Genomic DNA, 20,508 nt, shown 5'->3' with positions numbered 1-20,508 from the left:
TGGAAAGGGTGGTCAGGCACTGGCACAGCTGCCCAGGACAGTGGTGGAGTCACCATCCCTGAAGGGATTTAAAAGCTGTGTGGATGTAGCACTTGGGGACATGAGTCTGTGGCTGGGGCAATGGTTGGACTTTATCTTCTCCAATCTTTATGATTCTATGATTAGACTGATTTGTTTAGCCTTTGTAAAATATGATTGCTATTTTTGAAAATGTTACATGAGAAGGAAGCTTGGGCCCTGCTGAAAATACACACTCAGACTTCATCAAATCACAGAAATCAAATGGGGAGAGGCAGAAGCAGGTGTGTGACTTTTTCCTAAAGATAAATCTCTCCTGGCATTATCTGTATATAAAAATCATCTCCCTTGCTGCTGAATCCCTGGCTTATGATAAACACAGAAACATAACAGCAAATGACCCAAGGAGTTCAAAATATGCAAATATGGTCATTGCTGGTAGGAAATTTCTTTGAAGAATGACAGACATCGGTGTGTTTATACTGAAAGTTCTAAAACCGGAAATGTACAGAAACATGACCAATCACAGGGAAAAAGAAAAACCAAAGATGCTATCATGCTCTCAAGGGATGAAGTTGCTCGAAGTACTTAAAGCTGAATTTGTTTAAAAATTATCAGAGCACATAGAGGAGGGTTGAGTTCATAGCCAGGTTAGTACATTCAATATCAGTAGCTGAAAACTAATGATAGGAGCATATAGCTTTATTGGAATTTTCCCCCCTTCTCTCACCAACAAGTCTTGAAAATAAAATGTTGCCTTGCAAAAAATTTCAGACTGGTTTGCTTCTGTGTTATCAGATGGTTAGGGGCAAAGCCTCTTGCCTGGTAAGACGGAGCCACTATAAAATTAAATCAGTTTCTAATCTAATGTTATTGATTACAGGGATGTGAACTCCCATGCCAGCCCTTCAGGTGCGGCGGCGCCTGGCGAGGCAGGTCTGTGCCAGGTCTCCTCAGCGCTGGCCGGGTGTGGTGCCTTCAGCTCGCTGCGTACGAGGCAGCGCTGCACCCCTGCGGTATTTGGGCAGCCTGAAGAGCTGTGCCCGGCTCAGCTCAGAAGGGCAGGACCCCAGGCAGTACCGCCCGGCCCCACCAGAATCCCTGTCCTCGTCCCGGTGCTGCCGAGGCAGCTGATGGGAACAGCGAACAGCCCTCTGGAGAGCCAGTCTGGAAAGAGCCAGGTTCAAGGACAGTTTGGAATGCCCTCAACAACTCTCTTTAACCTGTTTGTCAGAGCAGGGACATGCCATCGCGCACATGGCAGCAGCGTTTCCAGGCCCTGGGCACCGAGCGGGGCCGCCAGCGCTCCCAGCACGCCGGGACTCGGGCTCGGGCTGTGGGCCCCGCACCGGCACCGTGGAGTGACTCTCAACCTCACTCACACCCCAACACTTGCCCCTGCCTTTGCAGACACCCCCAAACTGTTTTGTTATCGGGTTGAAAATCTCGAGATTTTATACTCCCTATTTATCTGCCACGGTCCCTCCTAGGGTGCAGAGAGGACGCGGACATCGGGGCACCCCCGCAGCGCTTTCGTCGCGCTGTCCAGCAGCGAACCCCAATATTGTTTTGCTTCCAGTAGAAGGTATTTCAAAATCCGCCTCCTCAATCCGCTTCCACAGAACTGATGCTCCGAGGGCTGACGCTGGGATTTCCTTCTCTCCTTTTCCCGAGGAGCTCCGCTGTGCTCCTCGGGCTCCCCGAGACGCTGCCGGTCCTGGCAGCCCTGCTGGGGGCAGCGGCGAGGAAAGGAGGCGTGAGGCGGGGAGGGGGCTCTCCGAGGGGAGGAGGGACAACTTTAGAAGTCTCCATAGTCTTTTCCTTTCAGGAAACACATCCTGTTAATGTTTGACTGCCGTGGCAGTGGCTCTTTTTTTTTTTTTTTGCAGTCGACTACGCCCTGAGGCTCACCAAAACGAGCCACAAAAACAGCCATTTCCTCTTGGTGGGGAGGTGGGGGGGCCTTTTCCTCACCGCAGTGGCTGTTCTCGTCCCGGCACTCACAGCTCGGCTCTTCGGAGAGGGACACAGCAGAGCAATCTCCTCGAGATACTCCAGACTTGCAGACCACCTTTGCGATGACCACATTCCCCTCTGGCTCGGCTTGGCTTTGAGAGGATGCCATCTGTCACCGTTTGCAGGATATTCTGAAGTTTGTACCCAAACCCAGGCTTTTGGAGCAGCACTGGTTGGCTTGGTGGACCCGGTGCTCGGCAGGCTACGGCGAGCATCCCATCCCACCTCTGTCCCACCTCAGCTCAGGCTCTCCTGCCCCGAGACTGGATTCTGTCTGGATTCGCCCCATCCAACACGGAATGGACCTCCCTGTCATCCAGTTCACCACGGGACTGGCATTACTTATCAAAGTGCAAGAAGGTGGATAAGTCAGCGCTGGGAAGGACCTAAAAAAGCTTCTTTGTGTTCTTATTTTATGGAATTCTCCTATCTACCTCACAAAATTCTCATTTCCTTGGTCAGAAACCTCTCTGGAGTTGACTTCAAGAATGAACGGTGATGTCCTCTAGCCCCTCGTAACACCCCAGCGCAGCCGCCTGTTCCCAGCCCAATTTCAATGTGCTGCAGCTGACTGGGACCTCGTGTCGTCTGCAATTAGAGACTGGCAGCAAGCTGACAGTCAGATATGACTGTCCAGAAACTGGTAGCCACAGCTGTGTTGGTAGCCCTGGTCTCACTCATCCTTAACAACGCGGCTGCCTTTACCCCCAACTGGGTGTACCAAACGCTGGAGGACGGGCGCAAGCGCAGTGTGGGGCTCTGGAGATTGTGCTGGCTGGCAGAGCGGAGCAGAGGGGGTGCAAGCACCAGTGCCAGGCATGGGCAAGGGGAGGAACAGGAATGTGAAGCCCTGGGATGGGGTTCAGAATCGGCTGGGTTCCAGGAGTCACGCAGCACTGTCAAATGTAAGTACAGTCTCTTATCTTCTCTGCAGACATGAGATCGCGACAGATAGGGTGCACCTGGTCCCCAGGAGTTCAATGGCCTAACCCTGAAATCATTGTTATCCATCTTAATCTAAACATCTCTTCACATTCATTCCCAAATAAATTAATTTCAGAAAATAAGAAGCATGATGTTCACCAGTGATGAACTAAACTCCTCCTCCCCCCTCAAAACCAGCAATCTGCATTGTGCTGCCTGGTTTATACAGCCCAGGAATCGATCTGCTTTGATAAAACAATCTGTGAAGTGTAAGTCTAAAGTTCTGAGACATCTTGAGCTCACCTCTCCCTCCTGGGCTCCTGCTGTAAGATATCCCTTCCTCCTCAGTACAACAGCAACCACGGTTTGTCTGAATACCCTAAAACTAAAAAAAACCCCAATCTTGAAAAGATACTGCAATGTTGATATTGCAACATGTTGAGTTATTTCTCCCTTCTGTTTGCTTATGCTGGAAATCCCAGGAGCAGAAAAGACAGAAATAGTTGTGGTAAAACATGTAAAATTGAGAAAGGTCTTAAAACGTGTAACTGTTCTTCTTGGTGAAAAAATACAAGTAATATACAACTTGGTGACTACACAAATCATTACCCATGGTGTATTTTTCATTTTGCACTTTCACAGACTTGTGGGATCTGAAGAACACAAATAGCTTACACCGAGCTTGGGAAAAGTATTGGATAACATGAGAATTACAGAACTGATTAATAAATAATAAACCTTATGTATCACATTCATTGCATTCATGGTGCAACCCTGCTCCCCCAGAGCAGAACTGCGCTGGAATAGGATCACAGAGAGGCTTGGGTTGGAAGGGACCTTAAAGACTGTCCAAAATACCTGCAGACACCGTGTCTGGGACCACAACTACCCTGGTGCCAAAAAGTTTCTCCCCCAAACCCCCCCCACCAATCCCAGCAGCCAGGCTGTGAGCAGCCATTCGAAGGGGAATCAGTGCTTCTGCTGCACCCTTCAAGGCATGGAATTTAACAGAACAAATGGCTATAAAGTCCATGCTTCAACAGACCACAGGACTTTCCCAAGATTTTAAGGATGCTCATAAACAGCTCTGGCACCTCTGAGGGATGGCTGGCAGCATCAATAACATACATGATTTCAAACCAGATTTTTTTCATGGTTTGAAATTGGTCCTTGGAGTTTCTTAGATCCCTCTGGAGAGAAACCAAAGAAATATTAGAGGAATTTCTTTTAAAAATGCTTTAATGTGAACCCATTCCAGATCATACTTTCCAATAAAATTATGCAGAAACATTTTTTGTACATTTGCTAATACTGAGCCTGCATAAATCACAAACAGAAAATTTCTCAAAGGTTTTAAAGTCCTTACCCTTTCAAGACTTTTTAACTGAAAGAACTTTCATAACAATAAATGGTTATAAAAAGGATTAGACTGTGGGAGAAGTTCCTTGATGTGTATCTGCAGCTTCATCTCTGGAATCACTTCCCCAATTAATACTGATAAGCCATATTCTAACTCGAAGAACATGTGTACCATTCACAAATTGTAAAAGTACGTTATGTACTCCACACTGGAACAAGCTCCTGCACAGTGAATTTGGCTCCTGCAGCATTTTTACCACACAAGCTTGTATTTCTTGCTGTGTGCAGGCCAGAAGGTGTATGGTGCCTACAGATGAGAGGTATTAGTTGCACAGCAGAACTGTCTGGGCAGCAGTTTCTGATGTCAAATAGAAGGATAATGTGACAGAAAATTGGAAAATTTCCAAGTAATAATTATAGCATGATGAAGTGCTCAGAAGAATTATCTGACAACCACTAATTCTAATTTAAAGGAGGCTTTTCAAGCCCAGAGACTTGATCTGTATAGGAGTAAAGCATCCATTCCCTACTTAATATGGAAGCAAATAGTAAGCCAAGGTCCATTCTGAATCTTGATAAAGCACTTAAAGGAAAATCCCCCCTCTGCAGCTGTGTCGTGACAAACCCAGTAGGAAACACAACTGTGTCATTTATTTTTAAGACAATTTTGTTTCCATGGATGTACACATGGTCAGTATGAGCCTGATTCTGCATCCATGGATTTGTCATTCTAAAGAATTTCTCTAAGAAGAAATCACACATTATTTTAGTAATACCTATGGCAATCCTCATCTGTCAGTTGTAGATGAATCACAGACGTGCAGGGAAGGTGTGTGTGTGTGTGTATACATATGCATATATATACATACATCTAAAAATAAATTTATGAAGGAAAAACCACCTTCCTCAATGCTGAGTTACCACAAAGTATTTTGGATGCCATTTGTAGAACACAGAAAACCTGTTCTGCCAAAAGCAACGCAAAAGAGGCCATGATCTGGCTCATAAAAAACAATGTATTTATACACCTACAGACATACATATTTGAGAGGCAAGCTATTTATCTCACAGTTCAACAGAAAAGCTGTAAGCTCTTTGGGAAGAGAAGACTCCTGTACAAGCCATGTGTAACTAGCAGCCAATTACAGGCACTACTGTAAGCTGGCTTCTTCCCTGGCAGAGAAGTACATTCTTAGAACCTGCTTTTCACTGACTTTCTCTGCCTGCTCTTTCTCCCATTGGAATCACAGAATCATGGAATGGTTTGGGCTGGAAAGAACCTTCAAGTCCATCTCGTCCCACCCCCTGCCATGGGCAGGGACACATTCCATTATCCCAAGTTGCTCCAAGCTCAGTCCAACTTGGCCTTGGACACTTCCAGGCAGATGGGGCAGCCACAGCTTCTCTGGGCAAACCTGTGCCAGGGCCTCACCAACCTCAAAGGGAGGGATTTCTTCCTAGAAATGGCAAAAAAACCCCAAAAGAAATCCACAGACAGGAGTAAATTATATTAAAAATACAGGGAAAGGAAGTGTTGCAATGTGAACTATTTCTGCAAGGCACAACATCAGAAGTGTGGGCAACTGATCCCATGGGAAAGCACTTCAACTCTTGTCCTTCAACCTCACTTTCCTGGAAGTGGAGATCCCAGGCCCTTTTGGTTGTCTTTACCAACCTTTCTCTTTCTCATCCTCCTGCTGTGGAGCCCTGTACCTCTCTTTCAACCACCTGTGATGCTGAAAAGCTTCTGTGATGGTTCAGATGACTAACAGCAAAAGAATCCCCAGGTTAGGGTGGAAGTTTTGGACATGGGGATGAGATGGGTTTTTTGGTGGATATTTTTCCATTGGATTAGGCAGTGGTATCAGAGTCCAACAAGTGCTGCTGCTAACACAAGCTAAGTGATAAAGGTGTAAGGACAGGTGAGATGGCTCCTTTTTAGTGGTAATAAACTCTCAGATCTGAAACCTTCACCTATGCTGAGAATCAGCCCAGCTACAAGGACATCAATCTAAGCTTTTATAACTTGGACAAACCACTGAGTGCTACAAACTTAAATGCTTCACTGAGAACTCAGATTGTATAGCCCTTCTTCAAACACTTTAAGGAATCCTGGCCAAGTAGCCTAACTCTCCTGTCACCTGAGTGTAGGCAAAGACATTTGACAAAGATTATGGAGCTGCAGTTTCAGAGCTGTTGCAAAATTCTGGAAGATTATGCTCTTGCCTGCATCTCTTAATGCTTCAGAAACAGCCCACAGGCAGTAGAAGCACAGCCTCAGTAAGAGCTGGGGTAAGACAGGATGTCATGAGTAGTCAACAAGGAGCTTTGTGCCCATGTCACAGGTGGGCGAGCGCAGCACACCCAGCGATGCAGCTCCACACAGGGACACGGGAGCTACCTCGAGTGGCAAGAACACACAGCTACACCACCAGGGATGCCTCTCAGAGCCAACCCTTCTCAAAGCCACCTAGGTCCTGGCCCAGTACCATGCCAGGAATACTGCATGAACACACCAGATTACTTGGAATCAACTTAGGTATTTTTAACCACACTTCAGGGTACAAATACACCCTTAAGTTCTGCCGTGCTCTGAGGCTATCTCTGGATGGGCACGGGAGATGATTTATTCATCAGCTGACGTCACAGTTTGTCCCTTTTTGTCTAAAGAACATTAGAAACAATGTGGAAATGCAGGAATAGGGAGGGGTTTAAAAGATATAAAACCTCACTGGGTTCTTCAGGGCTGCAGGAGACATAAGGAAAATTTCAACAGCAGGACATGTGTGTCAATTTCTGATGCTCAGAGCTGGATTGCTCGTGGGAATTCAGTTCTAACAAGGAGTGTAACCCATGCCAGGGAGAGGCACGGCATCAGGAGCAGCTACATGACTGCCACAGGAACCCCAGGTAAACATTTGTCCAGCCTGGATGGATGATTGGTGCACACACATAGATACAGGGACATTTGGTGGCTGAGGCAGAATGCTGCTCAGGGTGGGAATGAGGAGCTGAGGTTTGCTACAGAGGCAGCTGTTCCCCTTAATGCCCATGTGCACTGTATTTACACAAAGTTCCAATGTCTCCAAAATTTCCAATTTCTCTGAAATTTGGCTGTCTGCAAGCCAGGCTGAGTCAAGCAGCTGAGTGTGCTGTAGACGTGTTATTTGTCAACATATATGTATTTCCATAGACAGAGACCCAGAACGGAGGCCAAGTGCATCTGGAGAAGACAGGAACTACCACCAGATTCAAAAAAGCCCCAAACCTTATTATACACATGATATATATTGCCTGATAGACTGCTCAGGCTGTTCCAGAGATGAGGCAGCACGGGCAGCTGGCAGCTCAGGGTTGGTGATTTCCCATCCTACTATCTGAAATATGAGCAACATTTAAATAAGTGACACTACTAATTTAATGATGGAGGTCAGTAGAGATGAATTCTGAGAGACATGGCTTTTCAAATTGGAGTGAATGCTCATTTTAATGTCGAGGTACAATTCTGTGTACTCATTTTGGAAAAGTGCAAAACTCCTTAGGATTCGGGACAGGAAAATGAACCTGATACATGTTTCAATGCAGTACATACACAAGTGTTGCACAGAAATACTGTCACAGCAATCAGAGCTTGGTTACTCTTACCACCAAGACTTTGAATTCAATTAAAGCATTTTGAGTGAAAACGGCTCTGGAGCTTTTGAAAATTTCAGATTAATGCATTTATCAAAGCCGCCAATACAGAATACCCTGCTGAGGTTTATAAAGAGGCAAACTGTGATATCTACACAACTCATATCTCATCAGAAACAGTTGTGTCTATTAAAACTGATCACTGTACTGAGGGATCTCAATGTTGGGTTTGCAAGGGCCCATCACTTAACCATAAGCACTTGCTTATGTTGAAAATAGTAAATGGAGCCATGTCTTCACTCCAAAAGTAATGACTGAACCTGTTATAAAAAACACCCACCAACCACACTCTCCTCTCCCCAGACAAGATCTGTCTGCCTTTCAAAATAAGTATTTAAATGTGAAGTTTCACACTTAGATGAGCTGAATGGTAAAGTTCCAAAATACCTAAAGGGATGGAAGATTCCACCAGTTTGTAACATCAGAACACTATTTTAATTGTGCCAAAACAGATTGGGTTTTCCCTGCTCCCTTCCTCTTCCTTAAATTACTATTTTTAAGTGAAAAAAGCATAAATTGCATACTTCAGAAAGCCTCTCAGGAGGTGAAAACAAAATAATTTTTGAGATATCCATGCAGTCATAATTTTTAAGATATTCATCCAGCAACAGAACATACTGAGGACTCTTGTTTCTGAAAGCTCTATGGCTACTTACAAAGATTTTTTAAAAAGAGCAGGAAAGACTTCCCTTTTCAGGGCAAAGTCAGTAAGACCTGCAAACAACATGATCATGTGGAAAGGGTACAAGGCAAAAAAGAAAAAAATAGATTCAGATCTGTTTCACTTTTAAAAAATTAGTGACTATTCAGACCATCAAAATACATCTGCATCACAGAGACACCTCTTTAAACCTTCCCACGGTCTCAGTGACACAGTCATGCAAAGGTGCTCTGAGATACTGCCAACATTTGGCTTAGTTTGTTCCACAAGGACTTTTAAAGTGTTTCTGTATATTTCCTAATTGATACTGGAAGGAGCTAAAAATATAAATACCACAAGTTTAAATCGACAGAAGAAATTAAATGTCGAAGACTATAAATAGAGCACAGGTTTGGGAGGCATAGCATGATGCTGACAGTCAATAAATAATTACAGTGCTTCTATTTATTGTCCCTATTATCTCAGAATTGTTTAACAGTAGGTGCTGACCTCCTATGCCCATGTTGTAAAATGAAGCATGGTTGTACTTTGCACTTCCATAGTGCTCTTTGTATCCAAGGCACAGCTCCAGCTGATTTCCATGGCAGCTCAGCACATCTGACCTTTGCTGACAATGGTGACATCCAAAACAAAGAAACACATGATTCATTGCCAAAAGTTTGACTGAAGTGATTTTTTTTTTTTAATTCTAAGGAAGGGTTTCTTCTAAAATTATTTATTAATACAGAATCCAGCTCTCTAGGTTGGAACTCATGTTTATGAACAGCAAAACCATAAGTAAGAGTCAGCAAGACAGAAGCCTTGCTCTTTCTGACTCTTGCCTTTCACCCATTTAGGTTCAAGCATACTATTCTGGCTTTTCCTAATTTTGGTACTTGGTTTGCATTTCTGAAGTCCCTATAATGTGGATTTTAAAAATTACTCCAAAAGGCTGAAAAATATGATGCATTCTTTATCTCAGGATAACACCTCAGCAGAATGACCAGTTCTAGAGGAAAACAGCATGCTCAGTTAGAATCTCTGATTATATTAGAGAAAACCTAATTACTTATCTAGTTAGATTTTTATCAGCAGATTATGATCTCAGCCTGCAGACATCCAGCCCAAGAAGAAGCCTAGCACAGCTACTAGAAATTGAAAATGGGTTGTAACAAAAATAAATGAAGCAACCTAATGTAAGGAGCATTACCAGGTTTATCTACAATCAATTAGAAATTTCTTTTCAGAAACACAACCATTTATCCTCCTTTCCAGAATAAAGTAATGTATGAACACGAAGCATTTAAAAGGACAACCAGGTACATCTTAGAATGCGTCCTAAATAATTCACCAAGTAAGTGATTAATAAATAAACCTAAGAACCATAGGAAACAGCATCAACAGAATATTTTTTTAAAAATTCCTTTCATTACAAAACCAAGAAGCAATATCCCTCAGGAGATTTAAAGAACGGATGTAATTATAGACACAATCAGCTTCACAGCAAGCTAACGTGGCACCATCCTTCAGCTGAGCATAACCCATCCTGCATTATTAAGAGTTTAAGAGCTAATTAAGAATTTAAGTACGATTTTTGAGATGCAACAGACTTAGTGTCCCACAGTGGACAGGGATAACAGCACACTCCCAGTCAGCTCCTAGAGCTCAGATGCCAGCAGGAGATTGTGAAGGCACACAGAGCTGCTGGGAGTCAGCACTGTCGCCATGCACTGAATAAATGTGTGGTCACTAGATTCTTCCCAGGGCTGGAGACTTAGTAACTTACTTATAGAAGCTGGACTAAAGTTTGCACTAAAATTTTTGTTTATCTAAAGGGGTCTTTCTCAGGGGGAGTTTTAGACTACTACGAAAATATCTTGAGCCATTTTGCTTAATCATTAAAAAGCTTCAATTCCCACTTAACTGTTTTTTTTTTTCCCTCTATGCAGACAGAAAGGGGTAAGAAACACTCACATATTAAGCAATTAACATAATGTGATTTTCCAGTGAGACCATCCTTCTTCATTATCCCAAAACACTGCAAATTACTCTCCAGAATGATTAACCTACTCCTGCAAACAGTCCTGGGGCTATCCTGGAACATAACACCAACAGTTCTGGGGGTATCATGAATCAAAACAAGAAAATTGCTGCTTGTAAATAAGAAAATCAAATCAACGTCTCTAATCCGGATGGATACAGCTGGTTTAGGAAGTGAGAAAAACAAGGAATCTGACTTGGTCTCACCCTTAGAGTTTGGGGTTTGACTCTTGATTGATCACTGTTTCAAACAAAGCAGAATTCATTAAGCCAGTACCCCTGGCTGTACAAGAGTCCCATCTGGATGCCCTGTCCATGAAGTAAGTGCTTCTCAGAGAAAATGGGGCCCACAATGGGCTTCCAGAAGGAAAAAGGCAAAACCCAGCACTGTATACTGCTGAACAGCAGATACTTAGAGTGGAGATTTTGGAGCCATTCAGCTCCAACCCTTTCCAGCTCTCAACAGCCAAGTTGCATCTTAAGGGAGGTGAATGAAGGTACTGATGGAGGGCTTGTCCTCCCTCTTTCACCTGTCAGATGGACACAAAGGAATAAACACTTTCTGCAGTGTCTAGGTCTATTCTGCCAGAAGTATTGACCTCCAGCTATAGGGAACACCCATCTCTGGCCACAGGGAGGGAACTCCATCAGAGTTAAATTTCAAGAGACAAGTGACATTAATGAGTTCAAAACAAAAAAAGTAGGATATCCAAAATACAAAATACTTATGTCATGATGGTCTTAGGCAGTAGATTCTAGGAGTGAGAGGTTAACACAAATGCCACCAGTAACTGTGCAGACACTAAACCCACTATGACCATCTTGTTTTACAAATTGTCATTAACAAACAAAATGCAAAAGTTGATGAAGTCTGCAGTGGCCACAGAAAGTGACACTGGAGTCATGGCTACTATAAATGAAGCTGAAATGGTTGAACAGATGATCCTAAATTTATACTAATTATCAAATCCATAGAAAACTCATCAGAATAGACTAAAGCTGGCTACTGAGGCATTTTTGCTGTACATACAATTTAAAATAGAGTAAAAGAGCACAAAGGTAAATACTAAATTTCACAGATTTTACAAAAACTATATTGCAGCCAGTTTTATAAGAAATTAGAAATATTTATTCCTGGATGGAGCAGTCATTCAAGCAGGAGAAGAGCTCTGTGTCTTGGCCTTCCTCAACAAGATTTTCCTCTTCAATGGCTTTGGGCTGAGCTCTGAAGAAATACTTTGACATTGCACACTCAATTCCCTTTCTTGATCCATACTGTCTATTGGTTGTCATCACTAAAAAGAGGTCAGAGCTGCTGGTGCAGAAGCTCAGCTTAGGGTTGTGTATGTACAAAATAAAACTACAATGTGCTGAGCTGACAGCATGCAAAGTCACAACAGCTGTGAGTAAGGAAGCACAGTCACCTCACACTTTCAGGCTGAACACAATTAACAAGCTCTACTGCAAGAAGAAAGGATTTCATGCATTATTGTAAGAGTTACACATTATTGATGGGCTGCCCACGGTAGGGGTGGAGTCCCCATCCCTGGAGGGATCTAACAGATGTGTGGATGTAGCACCTGGGGACATGGTTAGTGAGCGCCTTGGCAGTGCTGAGGGAACAGTTAGACTTGATGATCTTATGGCTCATTTTCAGCCTAAACAATTCTATGATTCTAAGTTTGCTTTTTTCCCCAAGAGAAGTCATTAAAATTCTAGAACCAAACCGAAAGATAACAGATCATGCATTAAACCTGTTAGAATAAGCCAACATCTCTCATATGCGATGGAAAGGTACTCAGGTTGTAATGCCTTATTCCATAAAAATAATTGTCTCCACATTTAATGACATCATACCAGCTACTTCCTTCTTATACTACCAATCATCAGCCTGCTGCAGCTCCATGGACAATGTGCAACTTTCTTTTTGGTTAAAAGGAGCAGCTATGCAAAATACCCATTGCATTTCCACAGGTCTCTGAAGGGTGTAGTGTATTAGGCCAATAAACACCCTGAAGTGTGGAGCTCTTACAAACAGTAGCAAAGATCATCAGTGTTACCCATTCAATGCTGCTGCACTTCCAGCTGCAGGAGAGGACAATGATCAAAGAACCATTTTGTAAAGATTAAATTGTTACAAATTTGCATGAAGTTCAACTGAGTCACAGCCAGAAACTTACTATTTTTAGTATGCATGATATAACATCATCCATGGCAAAGCTAAAATCTGTAATACAGATAAGTGTTTAAAAAAGTCACGAACAGCAGCAAAAGCAAAAATTTGGTCTTAATTTCTGTGTCACAGGCCAGTATGTATTTCTGGCATAAACTTCAGACTTTTAAAGGTTATTTATATACAGAGGCTGCTTTTTTTTTTTTTTTTGAGCTCATACATATTATATACAGACAAGGCAACAATCTATTATGGCAACAATTTTTTAATTTGATGCTACAGGTAGTTCTATCGCCAAATGAAAGTACTAATAATGGCTGCAAGTCTGCTCTTCTGCTCTTACTTTGGGCATTTCTCCTTCGAAAGTCATTACTATCTCTTCAGCAAGCACTGGTGCTCAAAGTATTAGAGAAGTCCATCTGAGTCCATCTGAATGTTCAAAGTTTTCCTGGTGTTTATGAAGTTCAAACATCTGACTGTGATTCCATTATCAGCCAATGTGCTTCATGACCTGTGAGTATTCAACATGGCAAGAGATGGAAAAGCTGCCAATGATAAAAGGGCAACTTTGGAAGTTAAACACAAAATCTTGTAACAAATTATTTTTTTCAGTAAAATAACTTTCTTCTCTGGTCAGAAATTAACTCACTAGGAGAAGCCAAAAATACTTAGTATGTTACCTTCTTAACATTTTATTCAGTGGAAAAAGTTTAATGGACTATGGTTCTTAACTAACTCTTCAGATACAATACTATATTTATTAAATTTTAATTAAATGAGTTGCTTAGAACAACTGAAAGCTGAAGATGGCCAAAGAAGGGAAAATACAGGGTAAACATTTTTATGACTCACAAAAGTAGGTCAGACTTCACAATTAACACAATTAAATTTACTCTTGTTTATATCACGTTTTGTTTTCTGCACTTCCTAGCAGTCTCCTTGGAAGACCAGGAACCAAATTCTGGTGGTCAGCGCATCCACCAAACTTAAAGCCAGTTAAAACACTTCTAAAAATCTGCTGAATATTCATGTCCAGAGTCTGTCTTTCTCTAGTATATGCCAACTTAAACATGGTGCTACTTCTATTTCAGAATAGCAATGACACATAGCAAGTGATGTGGGACTGGCACAATGGTATTTGTAACTATCACCTTTTGCTAGAGAAAAAGGAAAAGGATAAAAACAGGACATCCATCAGGCTAACAGGAAAAGTCAGAAAAAAAGCCTGACTAAAAAGTACCCAACTTTGCAATTAATATATTCAATTCAGTTGCCAGCTGGGAGACACATTTTAATCAGGTTTCTAGCCAAGACTACAGATGTCATGTCTGTAATCTGTTGCATTTGTTCTTTAATAGAGAATCATAGATTATCTCAGGTTGGAAGGGACCTACAAGGATCACTGTGTTCAGCTCCCTGTTCCTCACAGAACTATCTAAAACTAAAACATATCACTAAGAGCATCCTACACAAACCATAGCTCTGGCAGCCTTGGTGCCATGACCGCTGCCCTGGGGAGCCTATTCCAGTGCCCAACCACCTTCTGGGAGAAGAACCTTTTCCTAATAACCAACATAACTCTCCCTTGACACAGCTCCAGCCATTCCCTCCTGGCAACAGAGTGCAGAGATCAGCACCTCCCCATGAGGAAGGTGCAGAATCCGACAGGGTTCACCCCTCAGCCTTCTCCTCTCCAAGCTGAACTGGCCAAGTGATCTCAGCCACTCCTTGCATGTCTTACCCTCAAGGCCTTTCACCATCCTGGTCACCCTGCCTTGGGCATACTCCCATTACTCAATGTCCTTTTCATTTTGAGTTTGTCATCCTCCCTGTCATGGTGTTCCAGTATGGACTCTGGCCTGTACACTTTCCTTTTCAGTTCGAGATCCCTGCTCAGCCAGGCCCTCCTTCTCCCCTGCCTGCATGATTCCCCGTGCTTTGGAACTGCTGGCTCCTGTGCTATTAAGAGGTCACTGCTTTACCCACAAGTCTCTCTTTACAAATTGCACATCTCAGAGGGAACTTTTCTAGTTGGCCCTTCAGTCCCTGCACCAGAAGTTACCTTCAACATGCTTCAGAAATTTCCTGGATCTGTTTGTGTCTGTTGTACGATATTCCCAGTTGATGTCTGGAAACTTAAAATCACCCTTAAGGCCCAGGGGAGCTGATGTAGAGATATCCCTTAATTCCTTGTAGTATCATTCATCAGTATCATTGTTCTGGCCGGGTGGTCAACAGTAGACCCCCACAACATACTCCAACAACTTCACTGTTAGATATTATTAGAATTAATATATATATGCATATTTACACACACACACACAATTTTTAAAAAGGTAGCTTTTTACCTGTACATGCAGATTATGCCCTAACACCTCATTTAGAACTGCCAAGCCTTGACATCTTCATTACAACCCTTTCCCAACAGATGGAAATTTAAGGGTCTTTGCAGTGTATTGGAAAGATTAATAAAGGGTAAAAGAAGAAAAATTTAAGAATACTCTAAACAAAGCTTCTGTAAACCAGTAGGACCTTAGCACTAACATCCATGGGATGTTTTTTAGGACAATACAGATGGACTAGGGGAAAAAGAAATTCAGGGTGTTATTAGTTTGTCTTAGGGATGGTTATTATTTTAGGGCATTGAAAAACTATTTATGGTTCCAGTCTGTGACACACAAATAGAAAGCAAACATCAATCCTGCCCCAAACAATTCTATGGATTATAGGCAGAATCTTCAGTGAAGAGAATTCCAGCATCTCCAATGGGCCATTCTGGGAAATTAGCTGCTTGTTTCATGCACTGAAGCAATACTGAGAGGATGTTGTGCAACTAAAGGAAAGAATCAATACATATCCTGACGAAAATCCTTTCTTAGTCAGGCCCCAGGGAAGGCAGTTAGAGCAAGGGACTGCTGGGAGAAGGGACTGCTGTCTGAGAATTGTTTTCTGTGGACTGACAAACTTTATATTCCTTCTCAGTCAGGATTTTCTTTTTCCCAATTTTATACTGTTGTAACTTTATGCTGCTTCTGTTTCCCTAGTGCAGTTTGACATGATGCGTGCCTGCAACCTCATTGCCACGGTGGCTCTGACTGCTGGCCAGCTCCTCTTCGTCCTGGGGCTGATGGAGCTCCCCATCATCTCCCAGGATACCCAGTGGTGGGAGGAGGCCATAGCTGCTGTGTTCCAGCTTGCCAGTAAGTGCATTCCTTTCTACCGACGGAAAAGTATTCAGTCTCTACTAAATCCAGGTGGAAAAGTGTTTCTTACTTTATAAATCTTTCAAGTACAAAGAATAGCAAAAAGGCTTATATCTAAAAGCAAGTTCATTGTCTCTGACAAGCTCTCCCCATGAGATTCTGTAGTACGTGAGAATAGAAGCTTTTATCTGGCATATATCATAATGAGGCTTCTGCCAACCAAAAAAAACCCAAGCCTTTATTATTTCCTATGAAACCAGGAAGGCAAACATAAGAGAAACAAACTGGGTATGTCGTAATCCCACAATTTAGCAGGGCAAAATATACTAAAGGAACTGTGAGAAAGCAGAGCAGAAGGGCTGAGCAAATTCTTGAAGTCTTGTTGAAACATGATTATTTGATTTTAGCTTACTGAATTTTACTCAGTGACCACCAGCTGGATTTTGACAAACAGATAGATCTGCAATCCAGCAAAGAAAGCCACAGTCAACTGATACCACTGACTGCCATAAATAAAATTCCCACAGCAATTCTCATGGACTGTATACAGAACTGCATGAGGAAAAGAGGAAGTGGGTTTATCACAATTCCATTTTGACAGCAGTGTCAACAAAGTGTAAACATTCTGCAATAATACCTTTCATTACTACATAAAGTAAGTAACTTCAGTATTCATTACAGTAAGAGTCCAATCCTACACAATATTCATGCAGGAAACTGTCATTAATGGAGTAACATTCAAGCTGTTTACAAGATCAGATTAAGAATACAACATTTATATATATATATAAATATATTATTAATGCAAAGAACAGGTTATAATAAAACAACACCATTTAATTTAAAGTTTTAATTTCAACTTTAACAACTCAGAATATTAAGAATGGCATAAAACTACTGAGACCTTATGTTTACACCACTGCAAGATCAGAATCTGGCCTAGGTCATTTAAATACAGTCTCCTAGCAATAAAATGGTTAGGTTTCTTTAGGTCCATTAAGGATGAGGAACCTGAAATCCAGATGACAGGAGGAGACTGCAGAGGCTCTGTAACCCTCAGAGCACCTGATCCATCTTCCAGGTGCAGCAAGAGCCTCAAGCACCAGTCAGTGCTTCCAAAAGGTGGATATACAGCCTCGCCATAAAAGCCCCCCCTACAGCCCCTTCATGTGTGTGTGACTGTGGATACCTTCTGGATAGTTCTCCCTGACTATCAGTGTGATGCCTGCTGTACTCTCCCATCCTCTCCAAACTTGACCTGTCTGTTTTTCCAGAGCGGAAATGCATTCTGGCCCTGTTTGGATGTGTTCTTTCATTGACAAACAGCACAGGGGACAGACATGGGCCTTTCTTCTACCATGGGTGCTAATTTTAGACTGGGCTTTTTTTTTTTTTTTTTTTCCTGTGCTGGAGTCTGTTTTAAACACAGTCAGAGAGAGACTGAAGGGCGCCAGGATATCCCGACGCAGGAGGAGGAAATGCCTGCTATTACCTGTTATGCAAGCTGAACCTTGAAATCCCCAGTGCTGGGAGGAGACAGGGGAGAAAAGCCACAGTCAGAACCATTAAGAAAATACTAATAAGAATGGCTGAAGAAGCTTTTGGATCAAGGAGCTCATGTGCCTGCCTATGTTCAAAAGGAGTGAAGGGATGGATCTGGCAGCCTGTGATGATATGAAGACATTGTATCATCACAGGCTGCCAGATATCATATTGTGCTGTGTGAATCTGCAGAAATAACACAGTCACTATCCCTGCCCCATTCCCCATCCTCCTTTGCAGTTATGCCACACTCTCCTTTACCATCATCAGATGGTTTTCTGCCCTGAGGTCATGATATTCATTTTACATCTCATTATCTTAATGTCACGTTACAAATGTCACAATACAAATTCCTTCCTGATATCCAGAACAATCACCTGAAGTTTTCTAGAATGCATACTTTTGAAAAAGGTGGGAAGAAGTCATTATATCTGCATTAACCCAATATAAAATAGACTTTTTGGAGACCTCCTTAGTTTTCCAGAAGAGTGGTACATCAACTGCTGATTCCCTGGGCAATCAGAGGTCTGCACTCACTAAACTCCCTGGACTGGGCCCAGGCGACAGCATTTTAGACATTACAGACGAAGTGTCTTTGATATCAGACAAAAACCATGCACAGTGAGCAAGCCCAGCATTTCCATGCTCTGATGAAGGGCTGCTGCTGCATCTGGAGACCAACAGTTCTATATTGAAGGGGAAGACAGTGGCCACCCCAGGTCCTATGAGCCACAGGTGATATTCAGTCTCTGAGTCTCCACCCTGAGACAGTAACCTCTCAGCCATTCTCAAAGAAAAGGAGCAATATTGAGCAAAAACATCAGAACAGTGAATACGACACTTGTATTTAAAAGCACTTGTCCCATGCAAACAATCCAAGAGAAACCCCTGCCAGACTCTCTCCTGCTTCATTTGAAGAGTTAAAGACAAGGTACTTTAGGTCAGACAGATCATTTGTGTGAGAAAAGCATTTAAGAATGAACAAATCTTATTAAACATTTCTGAAGTACTGGCTGGGTAATTTCTGTTTATTACACTTTCAAATGAAAGAACACCAGCATCTACCTCCTGTTTTTTCCTTTTCAAAATCCAAATGATCTGAAGAATTGTTATGCAATTCCTCATCCTTACATTCTGAAATCCTTAATTTCAGAAATTATCTTGAATCATATTCCCTCTAATTCCAACTTCTGCTTGATCTCTTTCATCCTGGAATACGCCAACAAGTGCTGAAGAGAACTGCAGTGGTCACTGATAGAATGAAATCTCATATTGTGGGGAAAGGCTCAACCTACAATTTTCTTGTTTTTACTCAACTGAAACTGTGTAGATTTCATAACAGTTTCCCACAGTCTGAACAAAAGTCCTTGTTAGCTTAGAAAACTAAGTGTGCTAAGTATTATCTGCAAAGTCTACCACAAGCTCAAATCAATGATCTTAGATCCACTGGAGCTTGCGGTGGCTCCAGGCTCCACCACTTCCTCACTCCTGCCACCTGCACAAGCATTTGACAGCCATTCAAAAAGGATGGACCTCTGACAGAAAATAAAGCCCCAGGAAGCAAAGAGGAAGGAAAGAAGAGAGGAAACAGCAATGCTGTTTGGGACAGCAGTGGGATTCACACAGCTACAAAGCTCCACAGCCTCACACCTCCCTGCTAACAGGAAAGTGAGCTGTTTGCTTTGGAAAAGGCTCCTGGTGAAAATGGAACCAGCGTTGTACATGGAATTTTGTGTCAATGCTCAGAAATTTCCCTCTAGAGGGTTTTGGGGTTTCTGGTTTTTTCCAAGGACCTGTTACAAACTCCACATGCTGAATAGGATGAATAACAGCTGACAGAAGAGCTGTTGGAAAGGGAAATCCATACTAATAGGACAGGGAAGAAAGAGCACTTCAGTGGATACTGAACAACCACAAACAGTAATCTGCCAGACAGGATCAGGCCTTGAGGGTCTCCAGCCAAGTCTTGATCTTGTCCACTGATGATTATCACAGACTTCAGAGAAAAATATTAGAAACTTAACTGGGAAAATCTGGGATAGAATATCCCTTACATTAGATCTCATCCTGATTTCTGAATGTCCAAGACTTTGCTTCAATGTATCCGGCAAATGATCAACAAAGCTATTAAGGGAGTCTACATGGTTCAAACAGGAGGGGGAGGTGTTGGAGTGAAAGCTCCTCTGGACTCAGGCCCAGAGGGAAGCCAAAGCACAGGGGTTGAATTAAAACCTTTGGACAAGCTGAGATACATGAAGTCACACCACAGTGAAATAGAAATATAGATTTTTTAACTTTTAGTAGAAATATGTGCTAAGTGCCTTAAACATTAAAAAACTGTAGCAGAGACTTTAAACACAGTTCTTGCTGCAGCAGTGTTACCTTTTCACAGTGTTACCTGAATCATAATGACTAATATTTTGCCAGTCCACTTTCAGCGTTAAATAACTTTAATACATAATATCCTGAAGATTAAAAAGTTTCATGTTCCTACTCAGCTTGTCATTTAAAGCCAAATAGTCTCACATTTCTTGAATTTCAAGCATTGCATTCCAGCTTTGCCCAAAATGTTTTTCTGATGACAGTGTTTCACTCCTGACCCATAACGCATCACAGGAAAGCTGAGCTCATGCACACTTTAACTTCTGTGCTCTTAAAACTAAATCAGACAATTTTTGAATCATCTTCTCCAACCACTTTAGATCAGTTGATATCCAGAAATCTATCTACCTCACTGTAGAAAAGAACAGCACAGCAGCCATTGGAAAACATGGCTGAAGATATTCCTGAGAGCAATGTGATCCTGAGTTCTGTATTACTTCTTTCCACCTTTTTGCTTCATAACACCCTCAAGCCAGGTGTGTTCTAAGATGAAGTCTATGGAACTGTAAACCTAAAAC

At 42.3% G+C, this 20,508-nt stretch overlaps 2 protein-coding genes across 3 annotated transcripts in view; one reads left to right on the top strand and one right to left on the bottom strand.

Annotated features, from left to right (window-relative positions):
• Positions 1 to 20,508, bottom strand: part of IFT140 (intraflagellar transport 140) — a 114,757-nt gene that overhangs the window by 14,223 nt on the left and 80,026 nt on the right. The gene's annotated exons all lie outside the window — the stretch shown is intronic.
• Positions 1,916 to 20,508, top strand: part of TMEM204 (transmembrane protein 204) — a 29,075-nt gene continuing 10,482 nt past the window's right edge. The window contains exons 1-2 of the mRNA XM_069030112.1: positions 1,916 to 2,939; positions 15,908 to 16,063. Coding sequence (XP_068886213.1) covers positions 2,660 to 2,939; positions 15,908 to 16,063 — 436 coding nt within the window. The 5' untranslated portion in view covers positions 1,916 to 2,659. The remainder of the gene's footprint in view (positions 2,940 to 15,907; positions 16,064 to 20,508) is intronic.

This window comes from Aphelocoma coerulescens, chromosome 14 (genome assembly GCF_041296385.1).
Source record: "Aphelocoma coerulescens isolate FSJ_1873_10779 chromosome 14, UR_Acoe_1.0, whole genome shotgun sequence".
Taxonomy (NCBI): Eukaryota; Metazoa; Chordata; class Aves; order Passeriformes; family Corvidae; genus Aphelocoma; species Aphelocoma coerulescens.
The sequence above is the reverse complement of the archived record's forward strand: the minus strand, read 5'-3'. Positions and strand labels throughout refer to the sequence as shown.